Source organism: Silurus aristotelis, assembly GCF_946808225.1.
Source record: "Silurus aristotelis genome assembly, chromosome: 21".
In the NCBI taxonomy this organism is placed as follows: Eukaryota; Metazoa; Chordata; class Actinopteri; order Siluriformes; family Siluridae; genus Silurus; species Silurus aristotelis.
The window spans coordinates 9218318-9244762 of record NC_139594.1 but is presented as its reverse complement, the minus strand read 5'-3'; the positions used below and the strand labels follow the sequence as shown (position 1 = coordinate 9244762).

Genomic DNA, 26445 nt, shown 5'->3' with positions numbered 1-26445 from the left:
TTCGGTAGGAGAATGCTGAGGATGGAGCCACCAGGAAGGAGGAAAAGAGGAAGGCCAAGGAGGCAGTTTATGGATTTGGTGAGGGAGGACATGCAGGTGGTTGGGGTGAAAGGGACAGATGTAGAGGACAGTGGGTATAGAGACAGATGATTCGCTGTGGTGACCCCTAATGGGAGAAGCCGAAAGAAGAAGAAGAATGTGAGAAAATATTTCACTTTGCAGTATTTATATTGTTTTATTATAAGTACGACTACCCATAAAATGATTTAACATTTTTTTAATGTTTAGTAATGATGAAGACGTGGTAGATACATTTCTTTATGAAAGCCCATTGTCAGAGTTTTAGGTTTACTTTTAATTTATGTTTACTGTTTACTGTTGTTGTTCAATGTCTCTGCTCCTTGGTCTGTCAGTAGCAACATTTTGTTCTTTTGTACTTTTTAAACTATGTATGTGGAACATTGACAATAAAGCTTAAGTTGAGCTGAGTTATAGATAAATGGCATAGCAGTGCTAATTACATGTTACATCACATAAGTAACATGTATGTGAAAAATACACAACCATGACTTTAAACAGTCTAAGCAAAATTAAAATGCAAAAGTAATGAGATTTTTCCCTCCAACTGCAGATCATGGTGAAAATCATGACACGTAAAGATTGACTGTGAAAATAAATGTAAGCTGTTGATATTTTCCGTTTTCCATGCTTATGCCATGCCAAGTTTAATATTTAAACATGTTTAAATGAATTTATTGGAGGCAAATATCTTTATTTAAAGGTCTACTGTTTGAATTATTGTGGGTTGGATTACTCACTAACTTCCCTGGTCAGGTTTACTGTCGAGCTTGACACCTGGTAATCATGGATTAAACCAACAACTGTAATGCAATGAGGCCTTTAAACAATTAACATATTTTTATTTAATACTCAAGTGTGAAATGAAAGCATTTCTCCATAAAGCAATGTAAAAAATATATCACATGATCATCATCACTATTATATGATTTAAATTTTTCATAAAAATTAAATACAGAAGTTCTGCTCCACTTGCCATTCAGGTATATTAAAGGCATTGCAGTGACTTCCAATTTTACCCGTGTTGTAAACATGTTAAATACTAAATTTATATGCCTGTGGATATTTTTTTAAAATAGTATTTTCAAGAGCAAACAAATGCATTCCTTATTCTATGTGCATGTTAACCACACAGTTAAGTGAAACAATTAGAACACAATTCAGCAATAGAAAAATGTCATACTTACAAAAATTACATCTATATTTAATTGTGCTATCATTTAGACCTTGGAAACATTATATTACAGTTTTTGTGGTCATATAAAATTAATTTAGGTAGTCGCTTTATTTAAAACCATGAAATCATGTTCAAGTACACACTTAGGGAAAAAGTGCTGCTAGAATGTCTTTAGCATGAAAAATAGCCTTGGGAAATACTGAGAAAATATAGTGTTTTATAATGACTTAAAATTAGGTCAAATTCCAGTTTGATGTACGCTAACAAAAACATGCTGGAGTGCTATGTAATGCAATTGCATGTCATTGATGAGACAGTGAATAGTTTGACTTGGTGTTTGAAGGCATGTTAAAGAAGCGTGATCTCGCTGGGAGGCAGAGTGAGTCTTTTCTCTCGCACAGACAGCATGTTGTCCATGTGCATGGCGATAACACGACACAGCTCCAGACTCTGCAAAGTCACACGTACAAGCATTTCTCAGACCTCAGAAAGACCAGATGGAAAATGTACTTTCTTCAAATTACTGTATGTTTTCCAATGTAGCTTTATTGCATACCTGGTCGACTTGTAGTTGCGTGATGCACTGAGATGTTAGATCTCCTAGCATTATCTCAACGTAAGGGTAACTAGAGCCAGCTACAGGCCTCTGTGTCCGGGTGGACTGCACTTCTTTCAGGGGGAACTTCACCATCAGCTCCTGGAGAACAGTTTACATTCATTTATGATTTGTTTTATTTACAAAACTATGTCTTTTTTGTTTAGAAATAAAAGTATTGTAGATTTTCTCTTACATGTGTGTCTTTGTTTAGAAAGTTGAGGCCATTTTGATTGACAGCTAGTATGCAAGGGCAGTCTATAGAGCTGTTACTGCTGCTTTGTATATAGAAGAATGAGGATCCAAACATGGGGAAAACACTTACAAGCCCTACAGTCACAAAAGTACAGAAAGTTACATTTATGATAAAAAATGCTTTCAGTAATATAATTAATTTACTGATATTAAAGCTCCTCACCCAGGAACTGGGCTCTGGCCTGATGAGGACTGAGTGCCTGAATTTGCTGCATGTTTTGGGTCACCATGGTCAGCCAGTGCTGAGAAGACTTTAGTCTATATAGAAGTACTGGGATATAATCCTGAACCTCATGACTTAAACAGCATGGAGAGACAATACACAATATTTTAATAAGGAGAGAGAGAAAGAGAAACTACTGTATTTATTAAAGTGGGAAGTATTATATTGACCCAAAAATGAGAAACAACTTTTTCAAAACTTAAATTCACAACATAAAGCTGGTCATGTCTGCCTGCAAACTTATGAAAAACGCAATGTTTCGTACAAAAAGGATATAGTATAAATATGTATATATAGTATAAATAAGTCTAGTGAAAAAATATATGACTAGACTAGATTGATCAAATAATCACTCCTTTCATAACACAGTAGCATTAACACGTGTTCACCAGGGTAACTTTATAATTCTTTTTTTTCCCCCCGGAATCGTTATACACTGTGTAAATGTATAACGTGTTTTTTTTTACTGTTTTTACTGTTTGTGTTCGCAGTTTCAGTTTGTTTTGCAGTCACAGGACACTGTATGTGCTTTACAGATTAGAGTAAGGAAGTGTAGAATTACAGGTTAGGAAAAGAGAGGGTGTCCTTGGCACGATGTTGCAGGGCGGTTAGTTTCGACACCTGCTGAAGCTGCTGATCACTAAGCCTGCCCTGTGGCACAACATTCAGAAGTGCTTTTAAGTAATCTGGAATAACCTGCAGAACAAACAATGATATAACAAAGACATACAATAATCAGCAATACAATAGAAATGAAAAATACTAATACCCCTGTATTTAAGAAAAGCAGGGTGTTTTGACCTAATCATCACCTGATTGTAATGCATGGTGACTCCAAGCTCATTCTCAAATTTTAGCGGCTGATTCCAGATCACTCTTCTAAACCACAGGCTGTAGTTGCTATCAATAGGTTCTGCTTCTGTGGTGACATCCAAGATATATTCCCTTTTGCTCAGTGGCTGAACATTCTGACCTACAGGTTAATAGGTTCCTGCTGTTAATCAAATAGCCCACTTTCTTCTTATTCATTTGATCAATAAAAATGTTCCAGGGATGTTTTTCTATAATTATACTCTCACCTCTGTTTGTGACAACAAATACGGCATATTCGTCCATTGCCTCCACACTGTGTAAACCCATCTCATAGCATAGCTCTTCAATGGCATCCAGAACAACCTACATATCACAGTCCTTATGCACCAAGCACAATGATTATACAATAACATTAAAATTATGGGAAAAAGAACAACTTACTGAGCAGGTCTTAATTTTCAAATGACGCTCAATTCCACCTGGGAGAAGAAATAGCTGGCGTTTGGAGCTCCTGCTGGCCTAGAGTAGTAAAAAAAAAGGTGAAAGGGTCTAAGTAAGAAAGAGCAGCGATGTGTATTAAATATTAAATGAATAAAATAACTGACCATTATAGCCTTTAGTTCCATTGTGTTAGGATATTTATTGCGTCCACCGTATTGAAACGTCTTCCTTAAATTCTGTTCGCAAGCCTTGGCAATACCTGAAACCATCCAGGACCTTCTCAAATTGTTGCAATATATGAAATCTATACATCCTTAAAATCATACTATAACAGTTCTGTACCTTGGTATTGCACCCCTGGACCTGCACAGGCATCTTGAAAGTATTTCAGTAGATAGGGCTTAAGTACTTCTGAACATCGGTAGTATGTTGTAAGGATGTACAGGATCCTCCAGCCTCTTTGACAACTGTCTCTGAGCAACACAACAGAATAATACTAATGTAAATAATCCCAGCCACATTACATTTATTACATATATAAGAAATGAGAGAAATTAAAGATGATACGTTTTGGAACTGATGTTCTCAGTAATCTGTTTAAGGATCTGGCAGTACGCTTCATCTCTCAGTAAACCATATTCGCCAGTAAGCTGAAACATTAATGTAATTTATAACATATAAATTATTCGCAAAATAAATTTTAATAAACATTGCATTTTTTTTACCTAAAGTCTATTAACAAAAATTCTTAAAGTATGACTTGAGTACCCTTAGTATGGTGCTGATGATATCTTGCTCAGTTTGGCCTTTGTTTGGATAGTCCCCCATGAACTTCATTATAGCTGGAAAAATCACAGTTACAGATAGAAAGCCATGTATCTGATTCAAATATCCTTTTTACTGATTCATGAACATTAATTATAGTGTAATTGGTTTTTAAATTATGATTCAGAAGACAGTGCCAAAGTTTGTCTAAATACACAAACATAAAAAAATACAAAATCCATTCCAACTGCAGTAATTAAGAAACATTTTGTTCCATCCAATTTTATTTGCAAGTAAAATGTAATTTATGAATGCACTTTCATAATGATAACGTTTAAGGATATGAAAGTACCTTACCCAAGAAAATGTCTGCAGCAACTTTGTTCATGTTTTCATCAGTGAACTCGATCAAGGACTCTTGTATAGGAAACTGGTTAACACACCAAATACAACAGTTTCAAAGGGGAGTTCAGGTAATATCAAATTAAAGATAATTAAAGATAATACTCTTGTAACATAATAAACAGAACTTTATATCTAATTAACATTTCTATATATGACACCAGCTGTATGGTTATACCTTAGAAAATTTCACCATATCTGATGATTCCTTCATTTCTTTCACCTTCTTTGATCTTTGCCTTTGTGAATCACTGTAAAACGTAACTCTTTATTGCTCACCAGCCAATAGACACTACAATATCTAAAGCCATCACACATATGTTCCAAAGTAAAAGGAAAACATTGACCTGGTCGTCCTAAGGGCCTCTCTGAAATATTTTTTGGCAAACTCCACCATATTGTATTGGCTGTCCTGCAGAATTCTTTCCTCAATCTCCATGTTACTGTAGTCTGTACAGGCCACCTAGAGGGGAGAAAGAGTCCAATTTTTTGTTTGTTGTTTTTTTGGCTGATTCAATATAGATGGAGAAATATAGTTTGATACAACTTGACTTCACAGGAGCAGGAGTACTGTTATTCATTTGTTCCAAGCAATATTACTTATTTTTTCGGTTTAAGATGGTCCAACTGCAATATTAAATTTTATACAATCTATATGATTTATGTATTCATGAAATGTTAAATATTGAGATATATAATTAGTTTAGAGTCAGCAGAAAATGCTACCAAATTATAGATGTTTTCATGTTAGCAAAACCTACTTCAATTGAGCGATCAAGCTCATGGGCTGCAGCAGTGGAACCTACAGCTACGGCTACAGCAGCAGAGGCAGCCACCTGACCCTGTTTGTTCTTGGGCTCATCTTTCTTGTCCACGGGTAGGTTGATAAAGTCTGGTGCAGCCACTGGCTGGACAAACTCCACAAGGAAAACCCCTGCTCGACCATGTACCGCTCCAAACTTCCAACCTTGAGGTAGCACAAAGGAATCATATACAGTAAGAATGTACATTGAGAGACATTTGAAGATTCTGAAGAAGGAACAATACCATTTATTTAACAATTATTCAGATATCTACATAGGAACAGACAGAAAAATGAAGAAACTAATGGAGAAAGATGCAAGTTAAACAGCACTCAATGCTGACAGTGTACACTGACCCACCAAAGTCTGCTGTGTCCCTTTTTATTTCTTCAAGAAGCATGACCTTCTTTTTCACTATGCAACCATAACAGTGGCCTAGAGAACATTCAACAGAAATTAGACGCCATCCAATGTGTTAAATAAACATTTAAATCTACATAAAGAATTTTAAAGTAAAAAAATCTTCACCTTCTTGTAGTCCCTCCATTTTCTGCAGGCGTATAATGTCTCCTTTGTGGAAACTCAGCACAGATCTGTCATCTGTAACGTAATTACGCACAGCAACCACATAGTCTGAGTCCTAGAGCAAATGAAAATACGATTACTCCACAGTGTCATCAATGTACCAACCCAGTGTAGGTGTGTAAAGGAAGCTTACCTTCTTTAACTCTGTAATGAAGTAGTCGATCATGGTCTTCACATAGGGCGCTTTGGCTGAGAAGAGTATCAGTTTCTCATTGGTGAGGTTGAACTCCAGCATGTTCTTGGAGGGAATGGTGACAAACATGATATCTGTGTAGCTGTATTTGAAAACAATCACATATGGAAAATATTAGGGTAATTAGCATATAATTTAATGGCTGCAAGTATTTAATTATCCTTTTTTGCAACGTACCTGTATGGTCTTAAAACTCTGAAATAATCTGGAGCTAATGCATTGCTCCTTACCATCTTTAGCAATTTAATTCCCCTGTGGGACACAGATAGCACCTGGACGCCAGTGCCCACACTGCCCTGAAACACACAGACACACACACACACACACACACACACACACACACACACACACACATGCAAAACTCAAAAGCACTCCATTTAAAGAAACCTGAGATTTTAAATGGGAAATAAGAGATGGTGAGGTGTCAGGAGTTCCTTACAGACGCCGGGAAAAGACGAGAGAAGTAGATCTCCCAGGTGTCCCTTGCTGCAACAACAACCTTTTTTTTCACATTCTCGTCTTGTGTTGTGGCACCCGCATCAATGTTGTGCTCAGCTGTTAAAGTATTAAAAGACACCAAGGTGTAGAATTAATAATGGATAGGATAGGATTATTATTTAAATCAGTCCAGACGGCGTCCTCTCCTACAGTGAAAGTCCACTGTCCCACATTTGCACTTAGATTGGCTAAAAAGACACAGCAATTTTTCTCAAGCTTGAGCAAATAAAACATACTCAGAGGTAACACTGGCAGGTTTTTTTTTTTTCATAAATGGCAACCATTTTTCATATTTCACAGGCTTTTAAGTGTTGCCGGACTAGATGGGTTTTTTTTTTCATTCTTCTATATTTCTTTTGCTATAAAACTTGACAGAGTGTGTATGTGTTATATTTGTCATTTGACATGAGCCAGGATCGGTGGGAGGGTTTGTTGTTGTTTGTTGGTTTGTTTCTAATTTATTATTTTGTTTGTTTGTTTGCATGTTTAACTTTGTTCTTTTCTCATGTAAAACAAAAATGGTAGTCTGTAATGTTTGCCATTATGTGATTCATATATGTTACCAAGATTTTGCAAAAATGAAACAAATAATCTGTATTTGATTTCTGCCGCATACCAAAGATGGATTTCATTTTCTGTCTCTCCTCCTTTGTGATCCGAATGCAAGCCTCAGAGAAAGTGTCATGGACAATCTGAAATACATTTTACTGTTAAAATGGAAATTACACCAGCAGGAAAAATTATACAGCTAGATGATGTAGAAAAAAATGTATTTCATGTGTGAAATAAAAACACACACCTGCTTGAACAGGAGATCTAAGACCAGTGGGTGGTTAAAGCTGTCCTTGGGATAGAAAACCTAACAAGCAAAACAACATGACAATACACCTCTGAACAAAGGTTTTGGTAAATTTCTCTTAGACATACACACACACACACACACACACACACACACACACACACACACAAACACAAAGACCTTACCTCTTTTTTCAGGTAGATCTTCCAGGGGACATTTGTGTAGGTGTAGTGCTCCTCACTACTTCTCCTATGAAGCTGGGTTTGAGTGGTCTCCTCTTCCACTGGAAGGTCTCGAGATACTGAACCAAACACTCAGAGTTAGTTACAAAAGTGGAATAAAGTTCCATAAACATTGTTTTGTAAGGAAATACGTATTTATAATGTTTATTAAATAGCTTCTTTATTTCAGCTGCATATGTGGATTGAATTAAATAGTGAACCCATTTCAAATACATTTTTAGAAAATATTAAATATGGAAATATCAAGCCAAGACAAATCTTTAAATCATTACAAATAACACAAGTAATTTAATTAACAATGAAAGAAATCTTGCCTTATTAAAGAAGGACATGCTGCAATGACTTAGCTGGCAGGTGGAAAATTTAATGCAAAACAAGGCTAGCAGCTATTTAAAAAGTCAAATGATTTTTTGGTGGTGTGTAAGGTGAAGTTTTTTCTCTTTGCCATGGCATCTTCATTTACTGCTGTTCAACGCTCAAAACAAATTCAACCAAATAGATCATTTGACATTTCTGGGCATGCCCAATATGCTCCATATTTATACATCAAAGAGAGATAAGCGACTAATCTAAACCACATACCCTAATGTGCTGTGTTCCATTATCAGACACCACAAATGCATCAGGTTTCTACATGACATTCCTGCTTTTATAACAAAACATCAGATCATTTTGTCTTTATAATGTGCTTAATGACCATGAGAACAGTGTAGATGTTTTGTCAAGCCATTCATGTTAAGCCATTTAAAAAAAAAAAAAAAAAAAAAAAAAGACTGTGGCTTTTGCCGGTAATGCTATATTCCTCCTTATATATTGCTTTTATTGATGTTAACATGAGTCATCTCTCTATTAGCTTTACTGAGTTTACTGGGTGTAAATGAATGCAAATCTGCTATATGAACATGCAATGCATAGGTGAATGCATTTGTTCAACATACACAATATGTGAATCACAATAAGAAAATCAGTGTTGTAATTTAGTTCAATGTAGCTCGTAAAAACATACATTTTATTTGAAATTTGATTATGATATAAAAGTAGGATATGATAAAGTATTATGTATAAGGCCAAATGTGTTTCTTGCATATTGCAGTGAATTGTACTGACCGGGTGGTGGGGCTGGGGACCTCTGACTGATTGCAGGCACAGGGGATGATCTTTTCATCTTAATGCTCTTTAATGGTTGTACTCTACCAATCCCTGTCACATCTGAAGCAGAAGAGCCTGGGGTATAGGTCTTCTTCTGCTGAATGTTGAAAACATAGAAGACGTTTATTTTATTTGACAAATAGATTATTAGTAATAGAGTGAGGAATGATAACTGATCTACCTGGGTAGGTGGTGCATTCATCTGGTCTTTAAGGATCAGCAAAGCTTCATCATGAGGGTCTGGCTTCTTAAAAAAAACTTTAGCATCTTTCCTGTATTACAGATTTTCACACAAACGTTAAAGCTACTAAATAGCTTTAGTAAGGGCATATCATGTACTGTACATTTTATATGTTGTAATACCATTTAAGTTGTAAGCAGGTATAAGCAAATTGGATGTAGGAACAAACATACCTTGGTACATCTACTGGTTTGACTGTGCCAGGCTGGTACTGTTTAATGATATCTTTGATGTTGTGACTTGGTTCTATATGCTCAGAGTTAGAGATACTGGACCTCACTACACCTTGTGGTGGTACTGTCCTGGGCTGGCCTTAAAAAAACACATTCAAGCTACTCAATTAAATGTGAAAAAGGCATGTTATATTACATGCTTTGGAATAAAGATTCTGAGGTACCATAATGATGCTGCATGGGTCTCTGTGCAGGGGAAGGCATAAATTGAGTGTGTGTAGTAGGCCCAGTTTCAGATTTGTTCTGTTAAGATAAGACATATATTTGACTGTAAACAAATAATTACAGCACTAAATAAAGAATAGCAAAGTGACTAACCAATATACATAAACAATTGATAATATATAGTCATTAGGGACAATTTAGAATTTGTTTCACATTAAAGACCAGTCTATAGAGTTTGATTAGTCATTAGAAATTTTTTTGTGGAGAAGATATACACTTTATTATTTGAGTCTTAAGCACAAATAATTAATTGCTGCAACCATAAGATGCCCATCATGTTACACGTTGCTTTAATTACTAATGGCAATATTTGTCTCTCACTTTCTCACTTTTAACATAATAAATAAAATAATCAACACTGTTTGCAGAAATAATAAAATAAACATCTAAAACAAAAAATATCTATAAAAATGCTAATGTGCCAATGATATTTGCATAGTGCTGTTAAAAAAAAATTTTAAGTAATAAATATGCATATCTATAATGAAAATGCATATATGCACATCATATGAACTACAGAACTATAGATTGGGAGAAAAAACTGTCAAAAAAAAACTTGCAGTGTATAATATAAACAATGAGGGTCTTAAAGTAATTGTAATAGTGCATCAAAATATATATAATACATGATAATATAATAACAATTACAATAATTCAACTTCAACTAAAATTATTTATAATAAAAAAGCTTTACAAAAAGTATATCTGGGGTGTATTAAAATACTCACTGGGCTTGATTGATCAGAACGGGGCATTGATGCATGTTTATTGAGATAAGATGCATCTGTGTATGGCCTGCCCACTGAATTATACATTTGCTGTTGAAGAGCCATCGCTTGCATTGTCATTTGCTGAGCCTGTTAAGCAACATCACAGACCAATGATTAGCTCTATAACAATACAAATTTCATATCAAACCTGCACATCATTCAGCCTGAGACTCAGTAGCAGATTGTTGGCATCATGTTACAGCTCAAAATACTCACAAGTATGATTGCTTGCTGGTTTATGATGGCTTGCTGCTGCTGTGCAAGGACATTGGGATCTAGTGCATTTGAAATATTGAGGAGTACAATACATAAAAAATGTTCTAAAAGTATTCACAAAGAAGATATTTAGGCTGCTGCAACAAGCAATATACATTTTGGTGTGTAGCATTCATACCTGCCCCATCAGCCATGAGTGGCACATTAGGTAAAACTGGGAACGGTGGTAAAGGAGGTAATGCTGGCATAGAAGGTATAGAAGCTGGCATTGACTGTACTGATGGCATTGGTAACTTTGAAGAAACAAGGGTTACTGAGGAAACCGAATCTGTAGATGTTGAGGCAAGAGTTGAAGGCAACGAGTGCATAGCTGGCATGGGTACTGGTGGCATCATAGTCCCCATAACAGGTAGAACAGGAACAGCTAAAAAAAAAAGAAACAGCTACTAATTTGTTTCAACCAATGGTGACAAAGAATGTACGGTAGTCTTTAATGCATTTACAAAAAATAAACATTTCCACTTTATTGTAAACTAATGGAGATCAGACGAGGTAACAGTTAAAACCACATTCAGTGCAATTACACACAGTAGCAAAGATTGGTCATATTCTTACAACACCCTTTAAGAACATACCCAAAAGAATTCAGAGCAAACTGGATGTCTAAATTCGACCCTGCAGACCGACGATTGCGTTTAGGAACCAATTGACACAAGGGGTCCTATGCATAATTAATGAATGGTGAAGTAAGAGCAGGAAGGGAGGCAGGTGAATGACTCACCACCGGGCTGAAGTCTTGCAGGATAAGGTCTGTTGGCCTGTGTCTTTTCTGCCTCTCCTCCATCCTCACCTCCAATCCCACCAGCTCCCTTCATCCGGCTGGACATGCTGGCTGACTTCTCCAGATCCTGATTGTTAGAGATAAGGCAGAGAGGATCAGACTCTTACTCAGCCAGGGCCTCTTTTGTGTTCACTCACACGAGAAATCAATCTTACCCCAGGGAGTACCTTATTCCCTCTAAGAGCAGCTTAATCCATTAACTATTACCACAAATATCTGGCTCTCATTAACCACTCTATAGCACTTCACCTGGGAGAAATCGATTATTAAGGTGTATTGTATTACTTTTAAAATTATGTAAACAATGTTAATGGTGTTTTAAAATTACCTTTGAGTATATGCAATCTTTCTGGCGAATAAATAATGTCAGCTTATTTATTTATGTTTAAGTTGACAGCAAGTGGATAACAGGCATTACTTTAATGCCGTCTAAAAACACCTATGAAGGGTTATAATGGTTTAATGGCAATTGGCTAAGAAATTACACTGAGCTCAATGTTGTAAGAAATACGGTAATCTAGTAACTTAATCGCCTTTGGTGCTGGAGAACTGGTGCCAAATGGACATTTGATGCTCAATCAATTACATTGAACTAGGCTCAAATGATCCACATAAACCAGTAAAACAACTAATTACCCTAATATAAATTATACTATACGTTTATTTCATTGTTTACCAGAAAGCAATTACAATGAGCATATAAAGTCTGTATAAATATTGTGAATTACATTTGAAAAGAAATCACCCTATAATATCAAGTTGATACAAAAGTGGAAAGTCAAGTTAGAGAGAAAAATGAAAGGAACTTACCGCACTACAATCAGACAGCACTGGGTCAAATAAGCTGTCGAGATATCTGTCCATACCTCTCTGAGGTGGAGCCTCACTAAAATCAGATTCTGATTGTGGTATAGAAATATTAGGAAAAAAAATGCAGATCATATGGGTATGTAGCATATATATATATTTGAACATACTTCACATAGTACACGTTATGGAAAAAGGTTTGTGGAAACCTGATTATTAAACCTATATGAATATTCTTGTCACAATGCTGAAACTACACAATTGTATAAAATTTCATTGAATATAAGAAGCCCAAACCTGTTCCAGCACAGCAATCCTTCAGAACACAATGCGAGTTACATAAAGACATGGTTTAGGAAAGCTGGAGTGAAAGAACCTCGACCTATCCTTTGGAATAACACAGAACACTGATAGCACCCCAGAGCTCATCACTCAACATCAGTGCCTGCACATATCTGCATTTTAGTCAGATTTCCACAATCTTTTGGCCATATAATGTGTACTGCACCTTGCCGACTTAACAAAACACAAATCAAGCTTAGATTCTAAATCATAAATAAAATTTTCAACACAACATTGTCAATTTAAATCTACCCAATTATAAAGAGGAAACAATAGGCAAACAGTGAAGCATCTAACCATGACTGTAGTATCCATCAGAATCAGGAAAACTGGTACTGGCCATTGGTGGGTTAAGGAGTGGGCTGTCATCATCTGAATCAAAACCACTTCCAAACAGAGCACTGAAGTAAGTTAAAACAAAGCATCAGTGTCTGAATAACAGATATCCGTATACATAAGAGTGTATAAGCCACTAATATTTGCTTTTAAACCCTTATGCCCGAATATACTTATTTAAATGGGATACAGTAAATTACAACATGAGAATTAAAAATCACAATTGTAGTTTAATTTAGTTACAAAATTTGATTTAAAAACTCATAAAAACAAACAAACAAAAACAAAACTACTAACAGGCCGGCATTTGGTCTGGTTCTGGTGGGACTCTCAGCTGAGATGATGAAATACGACTTCTGCTTTGGGAAATCTCGCATTAGCTCCAGGTCTGCTATTAGGTCCATCACATAATCATGCCCTGCAAGCTCAGCCCATTGCCCATGCTCCTTCATGATGACAGAGCAACCCTTCCGGGACTCTGTAACACCACTAAAAAAATACAGACAGTGACATTTCAGTCACTGTGTGAGATCTATACTATGACTATGACTATCTATACTATTTTAAAGCTACTATGGATATATTTGTTGTGCTCCAGGAAAATGCAAATGAGTAAAGATCACAATGAATTTAGAGCTCACAATAAACATTTTTTATAAAAGCTAAATAGCATGATAAAGCAACTAGCTCTGGACAGCAAAGAAATCTTGTTCTCTATGTCATCATCCCTGGTCCTGAAGTGCTCTGTATTCTGCATGTTACTGATTTCTCTACCGCTGACACTTTTCACTGAACTAATCAGCAAATTAATAGCCTTTGTCGAGTTGAAGCAGATGTCTTAAAACACTGAAAACTATAAATTGGGCAGGTTAGGGGGTACTTAAAAACCAGGGTTGGAAACCTGAGCTCTATGTGGCCCTGCCAGTTCAAAGCCTTACAGAAGTGTTTTACCAACGTCTTCGTACCTGTGTTGAAGGATGTCCCCAGCTAGATCCTCTCCACTGGTCCAGGAGTTTACAGGACACAGAAAAGAGGTTCCTGTGAAAAGAACATTACGTTCACAACCACAGTGAGAGAGGTGGTGTGAAAAGGTAAGACAACACCCCATATACTTTTTCCATTCAGTTTAGCACTACAGATCAGGTGTCTTTTTTTTGCCAAGCACTCCATAATTGCCTAAAATGTTTACTCAGATGGAAAAACTCTGCTAAGCTAAGTGAAACAGAAGAGAGTGATAGGAGAAACATGGGTATCGATGTTTTTATGTACTGTGTGTATGCTTGTCTTGTGTGTATTTGTGTTATAAAAATGTGTTTATATACATTATAATCTATATATATATATCCCAGCTGTGCCAAAACAGTACGAAACTGCTGATAGTAATCTTAAAGTAGACTGACACCCTAGTTCCTCCATTTCTTTAGAAGCTGTTTCAGGCCTACTCTTATTTCACAGTTAGGTTTCACATGAAAACCACAGCAGTGATATCTGTTCTCAATAAGAAACAAAAGATAAGATGGAGAGATACTGTAAGCTCCTGTATTGCAAATAGTGTGTGGCCAAAGCTTATATTTCACTTTAAGAAATCTGCTAAAAAGCTATTGGAAGTCAATGAAGATATGCTCACTTTTGTACGTCGCTCTGGCTAAGGGCATCTGCTAAATGCTGCAAATGTTAATGTAAATGTAAATTCTCACCGTCAAAACAGTGCACCTGTAGCACCATATTGGCTTTCTTTCTGTTGGCAGTCCATTCCAGCAGGGACAGTGGGTAAGTCCTTGCTGTCTCTGGTCCATAAAGAGACTTCTGCATGGCCTGGATCAGCTTATGTTGGCAAACTGCCTTATAGCTATTATAGGCATTGTCTGAGACAAACCTGTAGCAGAAACAAAACCACAATGTCTCTATGTGCATAATCATAGATAGGAACAAATACATAAGCAGTTTTTAATCTCACTTCAGAAGGTATTTCTCTATTTTGGCTGAAGGTGCAAATGCACTGAGGCAGCCAAGCAACAGCAGCCAGCCCCTTTCGGCATTATCTGGATTGCTGTTCCTCCACACTTGATTGGCAATTTGACACAAAACTTCATCTCTTAAGCTGACACTAGAAAGCCCTTTCTGGATGATGTAGTTTCCGAGTAAATTTTCTTGGGCACCGTTTAAATGTGGGTCACCCATGAATCTCAAAATCTGCAAAGGCATTGAGAATTTTTAATAATCATCTCAGAAAGCAGATGTGATATATATATATATATATATATATATATATATATATATATATATATATATATATAAATAATTATATATATATATATATATATATATATATAAATTGCACAGCGTCAATATGTGAAATCTCTACCATGACAAAGACATCTAGAGCTTCATTTGTGAGATCACCATCTAGATGAGTCAGGGGTTTTTTCAGAGGTGCAGTCAACATTCCAAACATTGGTTCCTGCAATGCAAAATGGAATCCATTGCCAATAGATAATACAATAACATTTTCCCAGTATGTGCTTTTACAGTGTACTTAATATTGTTTGAGCTGTAAGAGTGTAAGAATGAACACTGTAAGAATGAATCTGAAAGCACAACTTACTTGGAAATGAAGCTGGATACATTTTGAAATGGGGTAGTTGTTGATGTCAAGGGGTAGTGTGAGCTGGGATTCCACCTGAATGGTTGGTGCCTGTACAAGAGCTAAGCAATCAGAATGAAGCTCTCTACCCCCTGTTAAACACAAAATATAAACAAATTTTATGCAATAAAGCATTGATATGTAAAACGCACCAAAGTGTAATATCATTTGATTACATCCCACACAAAGAATTTTAGATTTTTTGTTTTTAGGTAATAACATTAGCATTGTGGTTGTACCTGCAACTGCTTGCAATAACCCTCCAAGTTCTGCTGGAATGGGTAAGTGTGTGACATTGACGACTTCCCGTTTTGCTAACTCCTGCAAGTTCAAGATAACTGTTTTAAAAAAAAAGATAATGTTTAGACTGACAAACAGGTTAAGTTAAGTAATTCTGACCATTTCTATTCTGAATCTTTCCTCTTCTGCCTTCTTTTTGGCTTCTAATACCATCTACAAAGAGAGGCAAATTTTTAATAATTAAATGTAACACACCGTGTGAACATTTTGACATTCATATTAAAAGCCATACTAACAGTACCTTGATGTATCTCTTGTGATTTACATACATGTGGACCACTGAGCGGAACCTGACCAGACTCACTCTCATTTTCACATAGTGTTTTCTGTGAAAACCCCGATAAGAAGGTTTGAGTATCAGAATGAAACCGAAAACTAAAGTATGGATGGATCCTAATCAAGGAAATGTTATGGAGCAACAGTGAGAATCTGTACCGTATAAGATAACCTCGGCAGTGGGCCTGCAATCGAATGATTTTCATGCGAAAGGCTTTATAGCGTTTCCGTACAAAGAACATTCGAGTGTAGCGTTGCAGGGTCAGAGCGGCCACATGCCTCACTCTATCTCGTTTACTTTCCAACATGTAATATATGTCTTCTTTTAAGAACAGCTAATGCAAATATACATAAAGAGACATTAATAACGGCAAAAAATAAATGAAAGACCTGTGTATAGTGTTATAAACCATAGAATCCCACCTTGGTGATGCCCACTTCAAAAGCTCCTGATCTTACAGGACAAAGCTTCCTAAGCATTATAACACAGTTTTCCCCAGTGGCAGGAGGAGCCTGCTTTAAGCCCAGCAAGGATTTGTATCTAAAAGAGATAAAAACACATAAAGAAAACCTAGCAAGCCAAACTGATTTTTTTGGGTTAATGGGGTTGATGTTAGTTTTATGGTTTATGGCATTAATTAGCTGCATTAATGACTATGCAATATGCGTAATATGGCCAGCAATAATAGCGGCTTTTTGGGGCAAGAATCATGTTGCCCCATGCCCAGGAGTAGACCTCTAGACAACAGGCAATGACAGGGTTGTCAAATTAGTCTGTTTTTTCTAATATTATCCTGTAAACAAGATCTTTTTTTATAGCAATTATTTGGAATTAAATTACCAATTACTTTCTGCAAAAAGTACAGAGTTTGTCTATGATCTACAGAATATTTCTATTGTAATATATTGTAATATATTGGAAAGTAATGTCCATACATCAGAAATATGTGTGAAATGCATGAGATCAGAGTTCATTGTGATACTATTTAACCATAGTCACCCAGGACTTTACCTGAAAAGAAAGACATCAAAGAGAATTCTGATTGGATAACCCTGTCTCCTGATACGGATCGTATCCAATATCCCAGAGTAACGAAGCTGAGTGCTGACCAGGTCCATGTCAAACACTTCAGGCTCCTGCAGGTATTACAGCCTCTTAGCAAAACACCTAAACAGACTTTAAGTTGACTGCTGGTCACTTGAGCTTCTTATACTTTGTCCTTGCACCTTACCTTGTTATGGTTTGGCTTTATGCAGCGTACAAAGAAAGGGTTGCATCTGGAATTAAATGAAAGAAATCACAGGTTTAGATAATGTAACCGTTTTCTTCTTCGGCATGAAGTACATTCCAAACATAGTCCACCTCTTCATCTTTTCCACGAGCTCCAAAAGAGATAACTGGAACTTGGCAGCAACTGTGGATGGCTGGTATCTGCGTGTAACCGTGCTGCTCTTTCTGACATGATTTTTTTGTTGATTTAAAATTTCTAAATAGCTTGCGAACAAATGTGCAACCATCTAGAACAAGAAAAACATAAGATTAAACACGTACCCAATCCAGAGAAGGTGCTCAGTTATGACTGTACAATGTTACCTTATTTTTGCTTTGCATAAAAAGATCAAGCACCTCCTGTCGAACCTGATCATAATTTTTGTCCAGAAATTTATGAACCTTAAAGAGACAGTAAACTCAGTTTAGACTAAGTTAAAATATTACCAAAAACAAAAAAAGAAGATAAAGTAATACATTTACCTGATAGGTGACTTTTCCAGCAAAGTGTTTAATGGCAAATTCAGGGAGAGGCATTTTTGGCTTGAAATACAATGGGTTGTGGCCATGATGATAGTGACATTTCTGAAGGAATGTGTGGTCTGTAGCCTAAAGAGAAAAGATTTTAATCATAGTCTGAAAAACATAAGAACATTGGGCAGTCTGGAAAATATAAGGAACTTGGAAAGAGAAAAATCGACATCAACACACCTGTGGAAAACCACTCTGATCATCCAAGATACGAAGTATTCCATGGGGCTTTGCTGAAATGAGGTCAATGCAGGCCTGATTGTCATTAAAATACACTTCCTCCCAGGGAATTTCCTCTCTTCTATATTCCTCCTTAAATATTAAAAGTCATTTATTTAGATGCATTTTAAAATCTGTATACAGCAGTCACTTGCCTCTGAGGATTAGCACAAACTGAAAAAGCTTACTTGCTCTTCTCTGAAAACGACCCTGTTGAAAAAAAACTGTAGGTACTCATTTGCATAATTTATGCAAAGCTGTTCAAAGCTGTTGAATGTAAGGTCCTGTAAAGCATAAAGGGGTTAATTCAGCGAATAATTTTTTATTTTTTTTTTTTACCACCATGTAGAGCACCTTAAAAAAACAAAAAAAACAAGGTAATTTTATATAATACCTCAAATCCATAGATATCAAGAATAGAGATAGACAGTGCCTCATTCATCGGATAAACCAAAGTATTGATTCTGTCTGTTAACCAGTTGAAAAGAAGGGAGTACAGGATCTTGGCAATTGCATCTCTGGATTTTTAGATAGAAATTAATCTTAATAATTGTACATTATTGATCCAAAGTCTTTAGGTATGTATTGTAATTTCATGGCTTACCTGGCATCAACTGCACTCTCCACTGATAGAGGAGTATAGATCTTCTCCCTCAGTGTTTCCTATAGTTACAGACATTTCAGTGTTGAGGACTAATTATGTCACTCTGTAGAAATATTGCATATGTGGACCAGAAAAGTGAGAGCAAACGAAATATTTCTAAAACGTTTTATTAATAACGGTAGTATTCTAAGAAGAAGTATCAAGAAAAAAGGAACAAGGAACAAGACACCTATCGCGTCATTATACAGTAAGTATATGAACTGGATCAGATGCTAGTTTACTGCAGTGTGACTTGCACACACAGGCACACACTCATTTACACTTAGAGCAGGTTAACCTCTCACATACACCTGAGGCATGGTCATTTCATATTTTTTTGAGGTGTTTAAAAAAAGTGTAAAAGTCCATGCAGCCAGTAACCCAAGCCCAAAGTCTGGATTACAGTAGAGAGTTAGCGTCATTTCTGCTGCACTACTGAGCCAATCTGGTCTCAGCTCCTGTACATTTAGGAGCATTGTTCTGACCCAGCCAATGAAAGACTGTTTGAAAACATCCAGTTTCTCTAGAATCTTTTTGTACATTGCTTTTTATTTATCACTTATTTATCACTCACCAAAAATGTATCACTGTTTATCTACTATATTCACTCACTAGTCACTGAACACCTGCTTATTTATGCAATGATGCTGCCTCTGCTGTTGTCATTCATCCACCTTAAGGATTGATGAGTTATGCATTCTGAGATGCTTTTTCGCTCACCAAAGTTGTAGTAAGTATTTATCTGAGTTACTATAGACTTCCTGTCAGACCAGTCTGTTCATTCTTCTCTGATCTCTCTCATAAACAAGATGTTTCAACCTACAAAACCAATGCACATCGGATGTTGTCTGTATTTATCATTATTCTGTGTAAAATCTATAGAATGTTGTGTGTAAAAAAAATCAGATCAGAAGTATCTGAAATACTTAAATCAACCCATCTGGTAACAATGTTTATGGTACCTTCAAAGTCCCAAAGATCACAATTATTTGTTACTTATTTGCTGATGTTTGATGTAAATGTTGTGCTGCTTTCACACGATTGTGTGATTAGATAACTGCATGAATATGCAAGTGCAGGGTGACTGTATAGTGACCCAGTGCTACCTAAGCATGCATGAATGGAGGTAGTCAGCATAAAATTCAGTCAGAAAGACAGATTGTACAAGAAATATATGTGTAACTTGGTAAAAGCATAGATAACCTGTACAAAATAACCCCATTATATTATACTGTGCTGCATTTTGGTTGCCAAATAAATATATACAAAGCTATTGTCTGCAAGTTTTCTCTAAACATATGTCCTACCGTCACTTTGTGTGTGACTGATTTCTGCAGGGCCTCGGGAGAGATCTGTAAGAGTTCTGCCACCACTCTAATCTCCTGAGCACTCACCACTGACACCATCTCCCGAGAGTCTGTCTATGAGTCAAAGAATATACAACACTCCTATTACTTTACAGTGCCGGTATAACTGACACAGAAAAGTGTACCATTTGTCATAGTAGGTCAATGTGTGATATATGACAGGGCAACATACAGTCAGCCTACCTCATATCTCTCAAAAAATACATTTCCCAGATGGAGAATCGATGACAGGACCCTAAAGATGGCATTTTGATCTTCATGGTTGAAATGAAGGATATCCATGGCACTGAGAAGCCTGCGGAAGTCCTCCCCATCACTCTTACCAGTAATGTCACAGTTCCCACCCTGACCAACAAAAGAAGTTATTATAACTACCTTTGTGATTAAGGTTAAATGTTAGCTCAGGATTATTTAGATTTTACGTTAAAGCTGAAAGAGATTGATTAATGAAATTAAATAATTAACATATTAGCTAAAAAAGTAAACTATTGAAGACAACATTAAAACAGTAAATCAAATCACATGAAATTAAAAAACTATTATGCAACGAGGATAAGTGCTTATATGTAATAATATGTATATGTAAATAGACATATAATATACATACATAATATGTAAATGCACATATTTATATAAAAAGTCAACAAAAGACATATATAATATAGGCTCATAAAATAAATGTTCAGATTCAGACAGCAGATTATTTATGATCCTTATAGAATAAACTCACTTGATTGAGGTAATAGTAGGTCTCTGCCTCTTGGAGGTACAGCGACTGTTTTTGCTGTGAAGGAAGGCCTGCAAGCATCTCATAAAAAATGTGGTAGTTTCTTTCATCTTTGGCCTAGAAGGAAAAAATCCACATAGCACAGAAACATAAAACTTATCAGCCATGCCTTTAACCAACACTGTACATTTAGAATAACAGAATTGCAAACATCACCTGAAACACAATCCTTGACTTTTCAAGTAGATACTGTGAGGTTATGGCACCACTAATCACACCCCTGGTTAAGAAATTGTTGAGAATGAAAGTGTTAAATACTGTAACCTTAATTTTAAATACATATATTTTTTAATCATTGCATACAATAAAAAGGGTAATTATAAAAGTATTATCATTACACACCATACTCAGTAAAAAACTATATCAGCTGATCGTAAATAGGCTTTGTACTAGTTTAAACATACAAACATTTAAGAATGCTTTTGAAATATCAAACTCACCCCTCCATAAATATCTCTATGTATTTCCCAAATCTACTTGAGTTATCGTTCCTGACAGTTTTGGCATTTCCAAATGACTCTAGAAGTGGAGCAGCTTCAAGAATCTGCAGATTTAAACATAAGAATTTATGTGAACCATAAAAAGACAGTTTAAATATATGATTATGTCAAACATATCTTCATCAATAACCAATAACACTCTGTATACACACTGCCTGGTCAAAAGTATGTAAACACCTGTCCAACCATATGTGCTTTTTGATTTTATTAGAGATTTTTCTTTCCCATTACTTTTATAATAAACTATCTTTGTAAGGTTTTCTAGTTGATTCTGGAGCTCAACTGGTGACATGGTTTATTTATTCAGTGTTCTAGCTCATCCCAAAAGTTCATTGTGGTACAGTCCATGGCTCTAAAAAGGCCAAACTATGTCTTCATGGAGCTTACTTTGTGCACCAGGGCAATGTCATGCTGGAACTGGTTTATGTTTAGTTCTTGTAAAGGAAAATTGTAATGCTACTGCATACAAAGGCATTCTATACAACTGTGTGATCACAACAATCTAGTAATATAAAAAGATTGTTGTCACTGCATCATCATAATTTGTGACCTTTTGGGTATGGCTCACTTTTTAAATTGACTATTTTCTATTAACAGCACATCGTAAGCAGCTTTATTCCTTCTATACCACAGTAACAGTCCAAATGCAATTTTATTTAAGGAAGACCCATCATAACTTTATTCATAAATTCTTATATCTAAGGCAATGGAACTCTGAATCTAAATTGTAGTCTCTTTTTTTTCAAGAAAAACACAAAGCTCTCTATACTAAAACTTTCTAGTGTTTAAAGATGCAATAGACTCTGACTCTGGGAACTGCAAATATGTTAAATAAATTTGCCTTTATAGAAGCTTTACATCAAAAATTACATATAATTATAAATCCGTATATGTGGCACATACACTATACAAGTCCAGAAATACTAAAACAAGCTCTCTAATATGTCTTCATATATAATTTTCTATTACAGCCATGAGAAATGTCATTTTCAAGTAATGTGTGTAATGATAAGAGTAATGATATGATGTGATAAAATGACGTGTGTAATCAATACCTATTCGTCACCAGAAATGATAATTCAACAATGCCTTGGTATAAGTTAAAATAGCAAATTTTCAATACAGCACATAATTGCACACATTACATGAAGGATATTTTTAGGGGTGCACTCATGCAAACAAGGAACATACTATACCTCAATCTGTCTCGGAGCATGTGAAGAAAAAAGCAAACAAACAACACAGATTTGTTGAATCTAATATAAAATATATATTAAAAAAAGTAGTTCAGCTGCTACAGTCATACCTGCTGGGTAATGTTGCGCTTGTGTTGTATAGCAGTCAAATAGCGCAGGACCAACTTTGTGGCCTCAGTCTTACCAGAACCACTCTCCCCACTGAAAGATAATAATCACATTTCTAAATCGGTAATTATCCATTTAACACCACAGTTAGGTAAACCAGCACAAACACTTGGTATGCAATGAATCGATTTTCACCCCCTTAACTTTGCATTTAGGTAATGAGAATGGTGTCTGGTTAGACAGACGTGAAATCAAATGCTAAAATGCGTGTGTCATGACGGTTTCCTTGAGACGACACAGGGTACATTTCAGAGACATGATCCTTAGGTTTAGACTAAACCCAGACATTAGCAGTCTTTCCTTACAAGTATCTCCTTCTAAAAGAGGTTTAAATGTTCCAGATGATCAGATGTGTCAAATACATTTGACATTGATATATTTAAATTTGAAAAAAAAAAAACACTGGCTTAAACAGTTTTTAAAAAATGGTAAGGACTAAAAACGTTATGCCTTTTTAAAATTTAACTAGTTATAATAGATGCTTCTATAATATGCCTTTAAAAATATAATGCAACAGTACCTGATAATAATGCATTGGTTCTGTTTGGCATCCATCATTTTTGCGTAAGCAGCATTTGCTATACCAAATAAATGTCTGAAAACAAAAGATTTTAGATTTTAATTAATCTACATCTACTCTTTGTGCTTCGATATAAACCAAAAAAAGAAGACACAGAGTGCTTACGGAGGATTTTCACCAAGGGCATGTCCTTTGTGTTGAAGTACCATGTCTGTCCCATAAATATTGTACATCTTGTATGGATTCACAGCTACCAGAATACTTCCAATGTATGTCTAAGGAGGAATCAAAATGGTGTCTAACTTAAATATCACTCATGCAATGTACATTTACAATTGCCAATCTAAAATTATAATAAAAAAACAAAAAATCTAACCACAAATAAAATATATCGATAATCACAAAGTGAAATGTTTTAAAAATAGAAGCTATGGTTGACAGTTCCTGTAAAAGTGTTGAAAATCAAACTTACATAAATCAGTTCTCGTTCAAACCTTTTCTTGAGATTGAGTATAACTGCAGCTTCATGAAGTTCCCTAGAAATAAGGAGTTTTATTTTTAATACATATAACAGTATGTACCTGTTTAAGAACCACTTGTTATGGTTGTGAATATAAGTTTAGAAAGTTTTTACTCAAGTTGTGTCATGTCCTCAATCCCGTCTTCTTCAGCTTGCTCTCGGTACAACATTGTGGGCAGACTTCGAATAGAGTACATCTGCCGAAGTAAATACGCACATGCACAAATAAATCAGAGAAATAAGAACTGCAGCTAAATTTAATTAAAGGTGTAGTAACTATGATGCAATGCTCATTTCTCGTCCTGGACAAATGCAAAACTTCAGAGAAACACCAAACTATCCAGTGCTGTGGCCCTTCAGAACATGAAAAAGAATATTACTTCATAAATTGTATGACATTATATCACATTCTATGAATGCACCTGTCTTAAGTTTTTCATGGGACTTAATGTGTTAACTGTAATCACACAATTTTCCAAAATAGGAAAAAATGATAAACCAACAAAATGCTCTTGAATAGAGAGTCTTAAAATTATTAATTATGAGATGGACAGAATTTATGTCAAACCTTTCACTTTGTACCTTATCATACCAGTGCCCTTGAGGTTCACCTTCCCTGTCTGGTAACCACTCAGGCTCAGAAACACCAGCATCTTGCCCAGGATATGTGGGAATGGCGAAATCCACCAGTTCTTCATCCCTGTACATGGACCATTTTATGAGGTTCTGCACAGTATGGTGTGGAAGGATTCTTTCTGAGGACCAAACATCATCTGGCTCATGACCATCTATTGTGTGGGCTTGAGCCCAATGTTCACCAGGTTCACCCTGAACCTGAGGTGTCACCACTGCATACCTTGGATCCTCTGGAGATCTCCTCAAAGTTGTGGGCAACCTATAGGAGGCTTTGTGTAAATTAACATTCTTCAGGGCATTTCCCAGAAAGGGTGATGTAGGTTGAGCACTTTCGGCTGGTTTGCCCCTGGTAGTAATTGTTCCATCAGGCAGTCTGTAGGAAGCTTTACGCAGATTTTGGTTCTGAAGTGCGCTGGACAGCACTGAAGTTTGTTCTTTTTTTTGAGGCTTTCCAAATAGGCCAGAGGTGCTTGGGAGTTTAACATTACGCATATTTGTTTTTTGCAAAGCACTTGACAGATGAGAAGAGATATTTTGTTTTGAATCCTGTCCCGAGCTCTTGTTTAAAATTGTTCCATCAGGGAGCCTGTAAGAAGCTGTACGAAGATTAGCATTCTGAAGAGCATTTGAAAGAAGAGAGGAGGGAGACTGCTCAGCCTTCTGGTCCCGAGAAAGGATATTTACTGGTAATTTATAATTAGCTTCACGAAGATTAGCATTCTGTAGAGCATTTCCTAGATATGGTAAAAATTGTTTCGTTTCATTTACTTGATCAGACCTCCGGGACAAAATAGAATCAGGAATTTTGTAGGAAGCTTTTTTAACATTGGCATTCCGGAGGGCATTAGTTAACAAGGAGGGAGATGAAGCAGGTTGTTCTACCTCGTTTCTTGATTTGATTGCTCCATCTGGCAACTTGTAAGTTGCTTTACGGAGACTTGGGTTTTGTAAAGCATTTGCCAATACTGATGGTGTTGAGTCCTCTTTTTGGTTTTCTGAATTTGCAGATAGTATTGACCCATCTGGTAATCGAAAAGAAGCACCCTGAAGGTTTGGATTTTTTAATGCACTCGATAAAAGGAAAGAATGTCCTTGGGCCTGGAGGATAGGCGTAGGGCTTCTCTGTAGTGGAGACATGTATGAAGCATTGCGCAAACCAGTGTTTTGTAAGGTATTGGAAAGTAAAGATGGTGAAAATCTTTGTTGCGAATTTCGCAGCGCATTTGCCAGACCTGGGGAAGTATGCATGGAGCCTTGCTGTGTGACCACTGGAGGCGAGGATGCAACTCTTTGTAAGGAGGTGTTGAATGAGGAATTGCGAAGGTATGGATTTTGGAGTGCGTTACTCAGCACTGGGGAACCTTGATAAGTAGCTTGAACATTTGGAGGTATCACGACTGAATGAGGAGATGCAGCTCTCTGTATTACGGAGTTATAGGAAGACTGAATGGCACTCTGATTGATGTGTGCCATTAGTGGAGACTGTGCAGGATTGAAACCTTTAAGTGGTGAATTATATGAAGCACTGGAGAGATTTGGATTCTGTAATCCATTTGTCAACAGAAAAGAAGGACCTTGTTCAATTGTCTGGCCAAATGATATTATCTCTTGAGGATGACCACCAGGTGTTGCTATAAGGGTAGTATGGTTGATCGCTTGATTATGCAATGGATTTGTTATTACAGGAGAGGAAAGATTCCCAAGTGGTGGAGAGTGCACAGGCACTGGTGAGCCAGGCCTTACTTGTGGGTGAGTTGAACCTGGCCTCATTGAGATATGGGGTGAGGACGGCCTTAGTGGGACATGGGGTGATCCTGGTCTCATTGTGGAAATGGGTGA

At 36.2% G+C, this 26445-nt stretch overlaps 1 protein-coding gene across 1 annotated transcript; it reads right to left on the bottom strand.

Moving 5' to 3' along the window:
• Window positions 1-905: 905 nt before the first annotated feature.
• Window positions 906-25382, bottom strand: myo15aa (myosin XVAa). The gene is made up of 65 exons (XM_083523240.1): window positions 24553-25382; window positions 24085-24167; window positions 23923-23986; window positions 23616-23725; window positions 23451-23525; window positions 22873-22963; window positions 21507-21610; window positions 21223-21286; window positions 21010-21123; window positions 20463-20624; window positions 20220-20333; window positions 18874-18932; window positions 18664-18787; window positions 18458-18553; window positions 18231-18362; window positions 18003-18128; window positions 17844-17921; window positions 17613-17767; window positions 17482-17527; window positions 17262-17386; window positions 16673-16790; window positions 16409-16584; window positions 16215-16299; window positions 16073-16126; window positions 15913-15994; window positions 15635-15765; window positions 15395-15490; window positions 14987-15222; window positions 14727-14905; window positions 13995-14067; window positions 13327-13518; window positions 12991-13094; window positions 12355-12443; window positions 11485-11611; window positions 10882-11127; window positions 10704-10762; window positions 10446-10574; window positions 9657-9735; window positions 9433-9571; window positions 9200-9290; window positions 8977-9115; window positions 7813-7928; window positions 7628-7687; window positions 7445-7520; window positions 6770-6885; window positions 6508-6626; window positions 6271-6412; window positions 6081-6192; window positions 5913-5987; window positions 5511-5716; window positions 5097-5212; window positions 4928-5000; window positions 4705-4777; window positions 4351-4424; window positions 4150-4232; window positions 3925-4055; window positions 3747-3841; window positions 3583-3660; window positions 3408-3504; window positions 3141-3301; window positions 2891-3024; window positions 2269-2402; window positions 2047-2180; window positions 1812-1952; window positions 906-1705 (listed from the first exon to the last, which is right to left on the bottom strand). Exons 1-65 carry the CDS (start codon window positions 25096-25098, stop codon window positions 1604-1606), a joined length of 7740 nt encoding a protein of 2579 aa, XP_083379366.1. The 5' UTR covers window positions 25099-25382; the 3' UTR covers window positions 906-1603.
• Window positions 25383-26445: the final 1063 nt, after the last annotated feature.

What these genes read in the sequence shown, in the direction of transcription:
- myo15aa (XM_083523240.1), bottom strand. Translation starts at nt 25,098, where the DNA reads ATGCGTAATGTTAAACTCCCAAGCACCTCTGGCCTATTTGGAAAGCCT. An exon ending in ATAGAGAAATACCTTCTGAA is followed by an intron (nt 14,906 to 14,986) that starts GTGAGATTAAAA and finishes TTTCTGCTACAG; the next exon opens with GTTTGTCTCAGACAATGCCT. An exon ending in GTTCTGATCAATCAAGCCCA is followed by an intron (nt 9,736 to 10,445) that starts GTGAGTATTTTA and finishes TTATCTTAACAG; the next exon opens with AACAAATCTGAAACTGGGCC.